This window comes from Triticum aestivum, chromosome 6D (assembly GCF_018294505.1).
Source record: "Triticum aestivum cultivar Chinese Spring chromosome 6D, IWGSC CS RefSeq v2.1, whole genome shotgun sequence".
In the NCBI taxonomy this organism is placed as follows: Eukaryota; Viridiplantae; Streptophyta; class Magnoliopsida; order Poales; family Poaceae; genus Triticum; species Triticum aestivum.
Genome location: NC_057811.1, coordinates 480,851,835 through 480,867,194, shown reverse-complemented (window position 1 = coordinate 480,867,194; position 15,360 = coordinate 480,851,835). Strand labels below are relative to the sequence as shown.

Here is a 15,360-nt window from a genome sequence, read left to right as displayed (position 1 = left end):
TCTACGTTTGTGGGGAGAGGGCCAACCTTTAGAAGATGATGAAGTTCTCTATGAGGAAGGCGATGAAGGCATGGACGTGAACGGCAAGACTAGGCCGACGGAGGACAACGTGCTCACAGACGGCGACATTCACACACTCAACTTGGCCACAAGCAGGACAATGCTCACGAGAGATGGTAATAACCACATGCGTGCAATCACCGATATCTAGGAGTAAATAAAAAAGAATCTAAAAATTGATGACGAAAATGAATAAAATGAAACAAGTAAAATATGAAACGACAATGAAAGGAGTAAGGTGTTTGAAGGCACAACTTTAACCAAATTGACGATATAGATCCGCCATGTTAATTTCTTCTCCAAGTAATTCATCAGATTTGTTACTTCATTAAGCTCGACATTTTTTTAAACAAACCCATTCTGCTGGGCTTATTCGCAATTGGGTGGCCTGAAGTAAAAGAACATTCCTTTTGACATATGAAGTGAAAGAACTTTTGTTTTTCATATATAGAGAATTTTTTTAAGGCAAATTTATATTTTGTTTTTTGAGTAACAGGGAAATTCATATATAGAGAGTGAGGGGCAGCAAAAGAGCAGGCCGACAGGTGGGTTTTGTTTGCGTGGGCTGGAATGGGCTGGGCTTTTGTGAACACACCGGCTCCGGATCGTGGCCCAGCCGAGCTCCTTATGTTGGCCAGCCAGCCACCCAGGAGCGCTAGACGACGAGTGTGGCAGGCAACTCACACACAGAGACGGAGGAGGGGGGAGGGGTGGTCTCGTCGCGGCCGAGGCAAGGGTTCTAGCCGCCGCCGGCGGACGCCACAGCGGAGTCGGGGCCCGGATCTCCGATCCACGGCGGTGTGTGATAGAGGGCGAGGCCGGGGAGGAGATGGAGGGCGGGGAGGAGGCGGAGGAGGAGGCCGTCGCCGTCTCCGAGGCGTACCGCTTGGCCTGGCGCCGGATGGTGAGCGCCGTGACCGCGGCCACCGACTTCACCAAGGAGACGGAGGCGGGCACCTCGGATGCCGGAGGCCGGGTGCAGGACGCTTCCGCCGGGGTAATCAAGGTGCCGGATGCCTATGGTGACGACGACGCGGCCATGCTGCAGGACGCGCTCGAGGAGGCGAGGCGACGCGCCCGGGATCATGCTCAGAGCTGCTTGAAGGTGAGGTCCCCCGCCGCTCGCTCGCTTGCTCGGATCCATGCTTGCATGCTTTGCTCTCTACCTTGTTTGCTGCACTTAAAGGTCACGCATTTGGTTGCTTTGGGGGCTTCTTCTTGCTCGTGGGTGCGGATCCAGTTAGCGTCCGCCGCCCGTCGGCGTCCGCCGTTGCCCTGGCCGCCGGGAGGGGAGAGGCCGGGGTTTCGTTTTAAGCCATGCGTTCTTGCGTTTGTCGTCTAATTTTGAAACAAAAGGCCACTCCTTTGCTTTTGGTTTGTTCGGTTCTTCTTGCTCATGCCGTGGATCCGGCCGTCGCCGTCCGTCGCCGATCCACGGCCAGCAGACCTGGCCGTCGCCGTCGGTCGCCGGGTGAAGAGAGAGAGGGTGGTTTGGCTTGCAGCCATGCACGTACGGACGCACAACCGCTCCCCCGATCAATAGCCGGGTTTGGACCGTGCGATCAATCAGATCGGACGGACGGCTGCTACTCCCCATATTATTCTTTTGTTTTCTTTTCTTCTTCTTCTTCTTGAGCGCAGCGGCGGCGGCTCCCCCAAAAATCCCCGCCCCCCCTCCAAAATCCCCTTCTCCAGCCGCCGGGCGGAGATTTAGGTCGTATTTGTAGGGATACTTTCCTCCGCCCCCAGCAATCGGCTCCATGAGGAGCCCAATCCGCCTCCGCACCTCCCCACGACCTCAGCCGCTTCGAGATGGTTCCCCTTGCCGCCGCCGTTGGGGGCGGAGAACCTGCCTCACCCTCAGGTTCACGGGGAGAAGGGGTTCTTCCTGATGGAGCAGGAGGTCGGCGCGCTAGATTGCAGGACCGACCGATCGACCAATGCTGCTGCTGGCAGTCTCTGAGATTTGGTATTGTGGAGAATGTCTCTGAGATTTGGCATTGCCAATTCTGCTGCTTTGTGCTGCCAACCCAGAAGTCTGCATATACATATATCTCTTTCTGTCATCTTGTCTGCATATTATACATCTCTATCATGCAGTCTCTGTCATGTTCGCAGTCTGAAAAGGGAGAAATTGTTGCCCTGAAGTCTTGTCTCTTTACCCAAATGATCCTCTTGTGTTGTTTACAGATAGTTACTGTTATGCTCTGTGATGGCCTTTTGTATATATATGACTTCTTTTTGTTTTGATCTGGGCAGAGATTATTTTGCTAATTATCCATGTATGAATTTACTGCTGCATCCTGCAAGTCTTGTTTGTGTTAGCAACTCTTTTATCCTTGCCTCTGTACCACCATTTATTGTATCTCAGACTGTCACATATCTGTTATTATTTATGCACGGTAACTGTGAAACTCTAAGTCAAATTTCTTTATCTGAAAACTGGCAATTAAACTTATGTGTGCGTGATGGCCCCATGCCGCTAACTGTGCTCTTGGGTTGTGAAGAAAAGCACATTATGGCTTACTTACTACATTCCGCCTGTCAGTAACTGCCTTATATGCTTTCAGAAATTTTATGACCATAGTAGCATGCCCTGCAGGTGTTAAATTGCGCTGCATACAACTTAGTATTTAACTCGATCTCATTTGTTCTGTTTATATATGTCCTGCAAGTAGCCATGTGCTCTTGGTTTCAGTAGAGCATGCTGTTCAAAGTTTCCATGTTGTTTGCAAGGATTGCGTATCAGAATCATGTGCATAAGAGTAAACAGCGCTGACACTGAATCTGCCTTTCATTACCTTTCATATGGCTTTAGTGCTGAATTATTGATTAGCATCAAATCGAAAGCTGCCATTTACCCAACTCTGCTTTGGCAATAGTTGCTATTATATTGCTTTATGGTCGTTAGCATTGACACTTCTATGTGTGCTTTACTATAGGATGTGCCGAGTTTCTCCATCCAAGTGGATATTACCGAGGAGTCATATGACCATCTAATGGCATTGCTATCCAAGAGGATGCGTGATGTATGTTCATTGATGCTCGGTGAGCATCCTGTCACACCACCGCTCGTCGATGGCAAGGACCTATTCCACATTGTTAAACTTTGCAAAGGAGCTGACGGTGTTGAGACACTGTACCGAGAGTCCGATTTATACTTCTCTGGTTTTCGGCCTGAAAAAGACCCAAAATTTTACGTGTTCAACGATGTGGAAATTCCGGGCTGGATTCCATCCGAGATTCTTCCCTATGATTCGGGCTATCATACAACTGTGTAAGTTCTTTCATCAATCTTCTAAGTAAGTCAAATTACATACTTTAACTCTGACCTCACACCTTTTGTTCTCTTACTATGATGGCAGCGCGGACATCAGCTTGGGGCCTCATTGTTTCCCTGCAACTTTTAAGCATCTGTTTAACTTCACTCCAAAAAATTTCAGAACTCAAACTGCAGACAGACAAAATGCAGTTCATTGGTCAATGGTCAATCTTTCCGAAACCAGGCGAATCAGAAGTATGAAACGAAAGGTGAAACGACTCTTGAGGAGTGGCACTGTTGATACTGTTGGAGCTTCATTGGATGATAAAGTGCATCGTTGGGGTCATGAGAGTTCTGCCCTTTTCGCTGCTGCAAGTGATGATGTAAACTGGGAGCTTATAGGATGTGGCGAGGATCTTATTACACTCAAGTTCAACCGAGATGCACTTCCAATAATAATTGGGCGGCTGAAAAGAGCAGCAGAGGGAGCGGCTGCGACGCTCAATGAGATAACTATTCTCATCAAGACCTTTTTCTCCATAGACTCTAACCAAGCTTGCAACTGGGAGCAGCTCCACTACTACAGCCAGCTCCCCAACTTCCATGTTTATCTAGTCTTTCTTCTCGCCCACGAAAAGGTAAACCTTCACCTTCAACTCCATCTGTCATTTGATTCTATTATGTCATGCCCCTGCCTATATAGTCCCTACATTTAGTTCTACTTATTATTGCTTTTAGTTTTCAAATTACTACTATATGCTGTGGGAATAAGTTCCCCTATACTATTCCCAATGATGATCGCATTGCCCTCCTTTATCTTCAACATAACCAGCACGAGAATGTTGAGGGGGGCAGTAGTATCCTCGACATTGAGCATGATGGGGAATCATAAGATGTGAGTAGCCTAGGAGCAGTTATTGCAGCCACAAGCTGTTAACATCTGCAAGTGTTGATGTGTATGAACTGCAAGTGAGGAATTTCTGTAGAGGATGGGATAGGTTGAGGATTGCACCGGTGCTGCCACTGTAAACTTAAAACAGGACCTAATAATGCATGCAAAAGACTTACTAATCACCACAAACTCTGCTGAAAACAGGCCAAAGAATGCAGGGCTGAAAACTTCAGGTGTAATTGCAAGTTGGCGGATGTGCAAATCTCTATTTAGGCAAGCAAATCATGCATTAACATAACAAGTCTACTTCTCTAAGCATACGCAATTCAAAGCCTTCTTTTTTTAGAAAATTCAAAGGCTTTTTGTAGGGAATTCAAGGGCTTTTGTAAGTACTGTAACTGTGTGAATTGCTCCCTGATGCTAATGAAGCTACCTCGCTTATGCAATAAAAACCATAGTCTTCTACAACTTGTACCAAAACTTTTGTTTACATGCACTAAAATGCCAAATTTATGAGAAGTAGCACATTGAAGCAAAAAGCTGTTCACTTTGCATATCGAATGTGTCGTCTTATGTTAACAAAAATATGATTAATCTGATGTTTATTGCACAAGAATTCTTTTATTATATGGACTAGCATGCACCGAAATTCATTAGATGTGAGCAAACTGTTCACAGTCAATTGCCTGGTACTCCCTCTGTAAAGTATTATAAGAGCAGTTGCCTGAATATGAATGAACAAACAACTACTAGTGTAACCTTCTCATACTTTTTACAACTACATTATCTGCAATTTCTTTTGGGAATCTTCTGAACTAATAAGGACTACAAAATTTCCATCATAATTTTCTCAGGAATCTTCTGCACTTATGATTGTTGATCTTCTGATCTCAGGGATCTTACTGACATCTTGATATATCTCCTGCAGGGCATATCTTTTGAACTAAGGCAAGCTGCTGGTCTATTGCTGAAAAACAATTTGCAATTGGCTTTTAATGCTATGCCTCCTTCATCCCAAAAGTACGTCAAGTATGAATTGTTGACTTGCATTGGTACACGTCATAAGCAAATAAGATCAACAGCTTGCACTGTTATAAGTGTACTTCTTCAAATTGTTGGGTTTGACAAATGGGCTGACTTGTTTGAGACTCTGAGGCTGTGCTTTGATAGTCAAGACCTGAACCAAAAGGAAGGTGCCGCAGAAACTATCTACATGGTAATGCACTACTCCTGCTACTTAGTTTTGAGCATGGATTATAAAACTCTCACTAGTTGTATCTGTATAGTAAACATGCAGGAGAGCTGTGTATTGTTTTAGGGGAGTCCCAATAGTTGATATATGTGCATTAAATCATACACTATAAACTAACTTCTTGAACTCAAACCTTTTGATGGAAGATATGTGAGAACTTTCCTGAAGATCCTATTGTTGATGCTGGTTTGCGCGATCTACTAATATATGACTTTGTGCCAAGACTCATGCAGGTATGGTACATCTCTACTTCTGAGAACTTTCCTGAGTTTAACATATTTACACGGTTTATTCTAACAACCAGTTCAAAATTCCTTCGTCCAGCTTTTTGAAAGTCCTCATATGAGTCTTAGAAGACTATCTCTGCTTTGTGTGAACCAGTGCATCTTGGTGGTTCCATCTGTAAGAGCCCCCCCCCCCCCCCCCCCACACACATCTCTCATCTTATTTCACCTAATGATTTTGATTTATTTGCAGGAGGTTTTCAGGAATCAATTCCTTCAGGGCTTACTTGAATTATCGAAGCAAACTTCAACAAATGTCAAAAAATTGGTATTTTCACTACACTTTATGATACACACTATATAATTGTGTACGCATTCAAGTGCATATAAATGTAACTGTTGCATCATTTAGTACCTCATTTTACCCCTGAAATGAAACCGTAGGAGAGGCCCCGACAGTAAAGAAGTATTTATAGGAAAATATGTGTACAAGGGAGGGGGGTGTCACAAGCTTAGTCTAGGCTATCTGGCCAGGAGGTCAGAAGGGATTGCTGTTTTGGATGTTTAATTGCACATTTTAACTCAATAAATTCATGTTTTTTATAGGTGTGTTCATCATGGGCTCTGCTTATGGAACACCAGTTAATTCCAGAGGTAATGTCCTTTGCTTATTTTTCTTTCAATACTCAGTTGCTTATGCTTAGGAGTTTGTCTTGTGTTGGGTCTGGGTCTGACACGGGAGAAAAACACTGCAGCTATATTTGGGAACTGCTATTAATTTCGTCCTGCTAGCTAACAATGAGTTGGACGAAGATCTTGCTCTGGAGGCCTGTAAATTTTGGTACGCTTTCTGTCAACATGGTACCTGAACATGGCATATTCAAACTTTCTATTCATATTTTATTCATGATTCTTGCATACTGTTGTTTTTATTCATGGTACCTTAAGCTGATTGATCTTGCTTAATGCTCTGTTACAGTATTAACCACCAGTAAACTTTTCAGGTCGTACTGTGATTCCAGCAAAGGGTTGCAGGAGGTCTTGCCAGAATTAATCCCAGTATGTCATATTTCTCTTATTTAAACAAATGATGATGCATCTTGGGTTGTTTTCTAACGTCATTGTTTCGTATTTATTTTCTAGACTTTGGTGCAAAACATGGTTTATACTGATCTTGATGATTCTCTGGCTGATATTAAGGTGCGATAGATTTCTTTATATCTTGCTTGTTTCACTTGTGGTTCATGATGTGATAATAAATATTGAATGCTTTCAGGAATATGAATCCATTTCCATCAGGGACCAGGTTGGTTACATCTTTCGTAATTATTTGTTTTCACTTGAAGTGTCTTGATTAAATGGTTGGTTCTGCATGTTTGAATGTGTAGTCAAATCTTACATTAGCCTTGTATTTAGTTAGTATAATACTGTGCTGGAATGAGTAGTCTCTTGTAGTATTGAACTGCAAAAAAAATATTATACAATTTTGTTAGTTATTTTGGAAGAAACTACAACTAGCATATGCATTTTGTAATTTTCCTCGCTATAAAACTGGATTTATAATGTTAAAAGAAGCGGAGAGTGATATTAGTTTTATATTTGTGCTAATCCTAACTGTAGGTTTACCATATCGATGATCTCTGCTTCTTCTTTTTCTTGCTTGAAATAAGATCTGGACAATTATGTAACAGGATCTGAAGCGCCGCTTCCATGCGTCTCGATTACATAGATTTGAAACTGGAAAGGAGAACGTGAGTTCAAGTGTTATATTAAGCAACTGAATGACTTTAGTTGTCTACTCACGCTTAAGTGACCAATGCAATTGCTAAATTACGAAAACTTACTGGCTATATGGACAGGCTGATGATGATGATGATGATGCTGTAAATGCTTGGAATTTGCGGAAATACAGCACTGAAGGGTTAGACCGTCTTTCTAAGGTTCTTAGGGACGACATTCTTCCTATTTTAATGCCCTTGATCAAGGTAATTTGCATTTTTAGTTCTTAGTATATCCTAACTACTGGGTTTATAAAGGAGTAGTTTAAGTGAGGTAGTGATGCTTCATGAGCTTGAGTTACTACTGGATTAGCATTCCTTCTGACCTGAGCCTGTAAATACCATACATCGTTACCATTTTATGGTGGGAAACTGGTTGCAGTTAGGAAGAGTTGTGCAAGAATGTTTGGCTCTGGCAAATAATTGCTATGAAAATTAGTTGTCACACCAGAATATCTTAACCAATAGGCTTAGCTTCTCATAGAAATTGGAATGACTTAACAACTACGAATTGGCTTGACAAAGGCTGCTGGTAGTCAATGGCACAGAAACAGTCTATTCCCTAAAGTTGTGCTGTTGATAGAAGACGTAAAGTCCAATGGTGAAACCAGATACAGCAGTAGGGCTCTCTAGTAAATGGTGTTTTTCAGAACCCTACCATTGGTATGGTTGGTATTTGTGTACCGTATTTACTGGTGCACTCTGTTTTGAGCATTAAATCTTTTTGATAACCATATATGAATTTATGTAATTATGCAGGATAAGATCGCTCAGACAGATGATGATGGATGGAAGGATAGGGAAGTTGCTGTTCTATGTATTAATACTATAGCAGAGGGATGCATGACTGGATTGTATTCCCACACTCCGCAGGTAATTTAATTGACTAATCATTGCTGTATACATATGCATTGCAAGAACGCCAATTTTTATGGTAGAAATGACTAAAGCTGCATTACAGGGTTTTTTTTTGAAAAAAGGAATATATTAATATCGCGAAGATACCAATTGCATTACATGATTCAGATCATATTGACCCAATCATGCCATGTAATTCTTGAATTTAGTTTTGAGAAGCACTTTAATAAGTCTGCATACTTGCTTCTCTCATGAACACTCTAGACCTAGCCGAGAAATTGCTTCTTAGAATGTGAACTTTCAAAATGTTTACAGGAACACGCTGTTGGTGCAATCATTAGTTCTGGGACAAACTCAATTTTTTAGTTATCTTATGATTGCTGCCTTCTGTATTATTATGATCTATCTAGATTGCTTCCTATTATATGCTTGCTTTTTCTGAGTTGCTTTGTTAAATTTCAGATTTTCCACATGCTGATCCGGTTACTTGATGATAAGTTTCCTCTTGTACGGAGAATCACCTGTCAAACCATTTCTCGATATAGCAAGTTCATTGTTCAGGTAACAGAGCACTCGCATGTCTTGATTATCCTCATGTGTTTGGGAGAATTCCATTCCTTGCAATCCTTCCATGATTTTCTACTGTATTGCATTAGAGAACATGTGGTGTTGGGTTATAGTAATAAACAAGTATATTATATCACGTATTTAAGCTTGTTTGTTCTTGTTTAAGCGGACTGCTCATTTTGATGTATGTGTTTTTAATGTTCTGGTGTAGATATCCAAAAGGTTCATATGGTTCAGTTAATTTTTTACGGATGTAGAACTGTTCCTTATCTATGCATGCTCTGTTTGTAGAACTATGGTTTTAACTAATGTTACACTGTTCTTTTTGCTGATGTAGAGCCGTGACCGTGAACAATTTGCTAAGATCATCACGGGCCTGCTTAGAAGGACATTAGATACTAACAGAAAAGTTCAGGAGGCTGCACGTTCGGCCTTCCTGACGATTGGGAAGGTTATTTACTACCTCACGGAAAAAGATGTTATTACATTGTTTCTCTTTTCCTGAAGCACATTGTTCAGTTGTTTTCCCGCTTGGATCTTCTGTGCATAATTGGTATGTGTTGATTTCGTTTTTCAGGATGCTGCAGAATCAAATGGAATGGAAATTATTTTGGAGCAACTCATCTTAGAACTTGGGAAACACCAGGTTCTTCAGAATTTGAACAATCATAATCTCCAATCCCATTGGACACTTATGATCTAGCAAAAAGTTTCTCAGGTTTCCTTTTCTTACTTCTGATACTATGTTTTGCTTCTGAGCAGGCGCGAGACCTTTGGTTAATTTCTGAGGCACTTTGCAGTCTTATTGATGTTGTTGGAGCAATGGTAAACAAGGTTCAACATGCTGATGAACTTCTCGTGCTTGCTGTTTACATAGATAATGAGATAGATTTCTGTGATGGTTTTGTCATATGTTTTTAGTGTATTAGTTCCTTATTGATATTGTTAATTCCTTGTCGTGCAGGCAGAACATCTGCACATATTTGTTCCTCTGTTGATCAAGAAATGGCAGCAACTTCAGAAATCTAACAAAGATATCTTGCCCCTACTTGAATGCTTTACATCTATCGCACAGGTACTGCTCTTTTCATGTCTAAAAGACCATCTTGTAGTTTTGAATCCTGAGCTTGGTGTACTTACTAATTACAGTAGAACAAGTTTGCATTACATTGTGGTCAAATATTTACGTGATGGCAACATCTACAATGCCTTTGGCAGTCTATTATAAGTTTCATTCTATGTATTTTGTAAAGTTACACTATAATATTGAGATCCTAATGCCTTTCAATTTACTTTCAGGCAGCGGGATCAGGATTTTTTCAGTTTGCTAAGCCAGTGTTTCAGAACTGCCTAGATCTTATCAAGTTCTGGCAGTTGGCAAATGTACGTATATGCATAGCTGAGTTATCCCTGTTGAGTATTTTTGTCACCATTATTCTATCCAACAGATTTCAGTTCGTGATGTTTAAGTTGTTCACTGATCCTCCCAAAGTATTAATACTTCCTTTCATGCGAAATTTGGTGTTCCGTATTCTTTATTTGCAGTTAATGATACTTGTCTGAATGTTCTTTCTTTACTTCAAACCTTTGCTTCCAGCAGTAGCATTAACTTATGCACTGTGATTTGTATGGAACCACACAATGCACATGCCCTGGTTGCTAGGATAAGCAAGTTTTTTATTTTAACTACGCCTTGGTGATATGATGTTAAACATCAAATGCTAGATGAATTTTCTTCATCACTTCTTTGGAGCAGAAATTAATAATGTGGCGTCACTTGAATCTTTCCAACCGGTACTTTCTAGTTATATCAGTACAAATCGGTTAGTACCACATATAGAATGCATCTTCATCATTTTTGTTGTTAAGGGAAACACGTTAAGAGGTTGGCGTTGATCTTAATTAGATAATGTCGTATGAAAGATTTTGATCAGTCTAGGTTCAGAGGTATTTTTCCTGTTGTCGCATGTCTAGTCTGTTAAGTACACTGGGCGTAGGTCAACTGAACAATAATCTGTTTCACACGTTTTACATCAGTCTTGGTCACGGCTGCGGGTACTACTATAGGGTCCGGTTACATCAGAGATAAGCTGTGCCAGTATGTTTCTTGAGGGATCTCTCCTTTCTACATGTAGGCTGATCGTGCCGCACCTCATGCGTCAGACGATGAGGATTTCGTCGTCTACTCATTGGACCTTTTGTTAGTACTTGCAGAAGCACTTGGTGCTGATACTGAAAGCCTGGTAAATTGAATTCTTTGTTCGTTGATATTTTCTTCTTTAGATGCTTTCTTAGTGCTGTGTTAGCATTGTTAGATATAAATGACCGTCAGTTTTCTCTGAACTTATCTGTACAGTGGAATATTCAGATCCTTCCTTGTCTTTTGTACATTGATTTACTTAGTACTCCCTCCGTTCCAAATTACTTGTCTCAGAAATGTCGACTGCGACAAGTAATTTTGGGGGTGGAGGGAGTGTATTATTAGTACCACGTGTGCAGAATAGACACTTCTGGACTTGTGAAAACTGATAGTTGTTGGTGCATTGTATGTTCTCAATGCTGAGCACCTCTGAGTAATGTTAGGTGCCAGTATGTGTTGCAAGCAGAAGGCAAAGTTGGACTTACTATGACCACTTAGGTTCTACTTAATAGTCTAACTGTGAGCTGTTATTAAGGTTGGCTTCAGTACATGGTACAAGATGAGAGTTTTGCATGTAAGTTGATTGGAAGTTTAAGTTTATGATAATGCTAATCATGCACTAATCGAATGATCAACTTGGGAGTTGTAGAATAATGCTTCTTGTCCTCTGTCTGCTGATTAGATATTTGTGTTATATGAGCAACACTTCATCTTGGGCACTGGGTAAGCCATCTTTGTTTTCGGTTTAGGTCGCGCAAAGTGATTTGATCGATCTCATTATGCGATGCTGCAAGGATGAAGTAGCTGGTATTCGACAAAGTGCTCTGGCCCTTCTGGGCGGAATTTCTATGGTTGGCTGCAAAGAACAAAACTTAATATTTGTTATCTCCATGCGAATATTCAACCCGTAAAAAAAGTAACGCTTTTGCATATACTAGGTTTGCCATACACATGTACTTCCAAGATTTGAAGAGTTCCTTGAAGTTGCAGCAGAGCAACTGGTAAGTACACTCTGTGGTCCATTGAAGTTGCTGTGCCCAGTAGCTTACAATGTTGTAGATCCTCATATAATATCATTACCGTAGATAATGCAATCCGTGAAGGCTGCACCATCTGTAGCAAACAGTGCATGCTGGATCATCGGGGAACTGGCAATGAAGGTTCGTGCTGCTTTTAGCAATACCAGCTAGATTAATATATGTACATATAGTAGAAGTATTTCCTATTCTTTGTCACGGGCACCCTCCCACTTGTGCAAGTTTCTAGTGCCAGCCGTTTGACATGGGTTTCCACTTGAAAATTGCATTTATAAGGTTTTGGGCTGTAGGCTACCTCAGTTTCTTGCCTCAGACATACTTTTAAAAGCGTCTGCATGTCTGCCTGACTATATCTTTTCAGTTCGGCCAAGAAACTTCATCACCAGTGGTGACCACCATTCTATCATGTCTGCTTCCTATTCTAAGGTCTTCAGAGGTAATTTCTTTTATCACCAGGTTTCCTAGTCGAGCGATAATTCCAGCTAAGTGCCTTTATGTTGTGCCATTATCAGGGACTCGACAATATAGTTGTTGGAAATACAGCGATAACTCTTGGAAGGCTTTCGTTGGTCTGGCCAATGACCGTGTCAACTCATCTTAAACGGTCTATGCAAGCATGGTGCAATGCCTTGTGCATGTGAGTATTCTAGCCAAAGGGGGTTAAGAAAGGGTCCCATTCTTTTCTAGCTTATTAATTTCTACTCCCTTGCAGGGCAAGAGGTGATTTAGAAAAAGAAGACGGTTTTTCTGGTCTGTGCGAAATGGTAAATTCCATAGCATGGTGTGCTTGTTAGTTCTAATTCTTGTGTCCTTTTTGCCTAATTAGCTAAGTAGTAGTCGATGTCATATCATATAGGTTGGCTACCTAGTCAGCAGGACAGAATATGCAGTCTGCCAGCAAGTAGTCAGTTTGATGTTTGCATGTACTGACAGCTGCTAGAGCTGTATCTGTATGGTTGGTTTAGCTGCCGACTGACCATATGCTAGCAATGTAAATGAAGTGAACTTGACATTCAAAAACCATACCTGTGATACTAGCTTTTTCCTCTGCCTCCCCTGTTCTGCTCCTCCTCTAGTTGCTAGTCCAACAGTATTTACCAACAAAATAAGCGCGCTCTTTGTAGGTGGAAGCAAACCTATCAAGGGCTGTGGGTTCACTGGCTCATGTGTGCAGAGCCTTTGCAAGCCTAAAGGTGAGATGTATGCATGTGTAATCTTGGCCAGAGCATATTAAGTTTGCCTATGAGTGAGTTAGCTAACCTTGTTTCTCTGCATGTATGCATACAGGATATACAAAGTGAAGCCCTTCCCAGTAAAGTGCGCGGTGTGCTGAACAATCTAAAACAGGTACTTTATCGAGTCTTTTCTACACCTTGCTAACAAACCGCAAGAGATAATCTTGAATTCCACTTTCAGAGATGTTGTTTGATTGAAATAGATGGGATTTTCATTCTCGATGTGGATACGCGTGTATGCACCTATTCTAGTGTGACAAACGTAGGCAGCATAGCATGATTGACCATGTGTTTAGATGAATCGATAGCGTGAATGCACCCATAGGCTGCTCGTGTGATTGGTGAAATCTTGCCAACGAACAAGATATTGAGAGGTTCATTTTTCCAGTGAAGGAGGGTGCTTAGCTTGAGTGTGGACGGTCATATTCTTCTGTACCACCTCACTACCCAATAACATTGCATCCTCCCCACCTAAAGCCACTCTCCTGTCTCACTCCACATGGAGGAAACCCTTGTCCTCCGCTTAGTTGCTTACTGGACTCGGCGGAGTGGAGATCCGTCCTGATGCTATTTTGAATGGATCGTTCTCTGAGTTTGGTTACATCACATTTCTTTTTCTTTAACCAAGCAGTCTATCCATTCTTTTGTGGGATCGGCACTCATTGTGTGACTGATTGGTTCCGATTTGTTGCGGGTCCCTATGGTGCGTGCTGGTGCTGGAGTAACCACAACAGTGTGTTTACTTCCAAAAAAAAAAGAATTTTTCTGTAGACTGACAAGTGGCGGCAAAATTTCGTGTTTTGACCCTTTTGCGAAACTTGTTCGAGATCTAACCCTACTTTGTAAAAATTTTGGGATCTGACCCTTTCTTAGCACCAAAGCCCCTGGCGGTAGGAAGCTGCTTCCTACCGCCAAACAGGCTGGCGGTAGCCTGTACACCCCTACCACTAAGGTGTCCGGTGGTAGGTGTGAGCATGCACTGTGTTCCATACTTAGAAAAAATATAACCCTATCGCCAGGGGCCTTGGAGGTAGGTTGTTATACCCTACCTCCAGGGACCTTGGAGGTAGGCTGTTATACCCTACTGCCAGGGGCCTTGCCGGTAAGAAAAGGGTCAGACCCCGAAATTTTTGCAAAGCAGGGTTAGATCTCGAACAAGTTTCGAAAAAGGGTCAAAACATGAAATTTAGCCACAAGTGGCAAGAGCAGCTTGTAGATCAGAGAGGAACATACTATTTGCTGAAAGAAATTTTCCGCACGTGATTTCGATTAGCTAATTTTGTCTCCATGCATGGCTGATGTTTTTGTTTGTACATACATAAAGTGCTGAAGAATTAATAAACCGAAGTTGTTCAGGAAGCTAACTGATTAACGTATTGTCTGGTTTCTAAAAATTATAAATGTCGCCAAGCATACATACATTTATTGCCTGTCTGCGATTTTTACTGATGCGAAATCAACTTATATTTTTCTTGTAGAGTGCTGGTGATGCTCGCTGGGAGCAATGCATGTCCACTCTAGATCCATCGGAGGTGCAGAGGCTAGCGAGTCTGATGGCGGAGACCGAGCCGCAATGAATGGCAGCACTGCAATTTTGTATACACCTGTAGAATAGGTAGGGGGAAGAGCATGTGGTAGTTTAAGCAACCGGAGTTGGAGAAGACGAACATCCATCCATCCGTGGCTCCTTCCATTTAGGGGCTAGTCAAATTTTGATCCAAGTGACCTAAATTTTGATCCAGTCATACTAAATTACTCCGTCAGACCACTGTAACAACGTGCATCTCACAGAAGAAGACTGCCAATTAAACAAACAAACTGGAAATTCCTTTTTTTTTCAGGGAAAATGGATAGGAGACTTTGTACTGAAATTACGCAACCCCCAAAACCATTAAGGCCTCATTTGGTTTCAAGAGGGCACAAAACCAGGGTAACAAACCCCAAGGGAAAATCTTCACGTGCACAAGCGATCCCCCTCCCACCACGGGGAAGATTCCCCTTGTCCCTGGGATAGTTTGACAGCGAGGGATGAAAATCTGGCTGTCAGCGGAGGGG

The 15,360-nt window shown here is 42.0% G+C and overlaps 1 protein-coding gene across 2 annotated transcripts; it reads left to right on the top strand.

The window, feature by feature from the left end:
* Positions 1-1,716: 1,716 nt before the first annotated feature.
* Positions 1,717-15,137, top strand: LOC123146163 (transportin-1). Of its 2 annotated transcripts, none has more exons than XM_044565750.1 (31): positions 1,717-2,029; positions 3,003-3,337; positions 3,426-3,960; positions 5,143-5,430; positions 5,613-5,699; positions 5,791-5,868; positions 5,944-6,018; positions 6,297-6,344; positions 6,446-6,531; positions 6,695-6,749; positions 6,834-6,890; positions 6,967-6,996; positions 7,382-7,441; positions 7,550-7,675; positions 8,228-8,341; positions 8,789-8,887; positions 9,231-9,344; positions 9,471-9,539; positions 9,656-9,718; positions 9,858-9,968; positions 10,193-10,276; positions 11,029-11,136; positions 11,783-11,884; positions 11,972-12,034; positions 12,119-12,193; positions 12,432-12,506; positions 12,583-12,707; positions 12,783-12,834; positions 13,195-13,263; positions 13,358-13,417; positions 14,784-15,137. In XM_044565750.1, the coding sequence occupies exons 2-31, from the start codon at positions 3,060-3,062 to the stop codon at positions 14,880-14,882; spliced, it is 3,285 nt and encodes a 1,094-aa protein (XP_044421685.1). In that variant the 5' UTR covers positions 1,717-2,029; positions 3,003-3,059; the 3' UTR covers positions 14,883-15,137. The 2 variants fall into 2 exon arrangements, with proteins under 2 accessions (XP_044421685.1, XP_044421684.1); XM_044565749.1 differs by having other exon boundaries at positions 9,656-9,727.
* Positions 15,138-15,360: the final 223 nt, after the last annotated feature.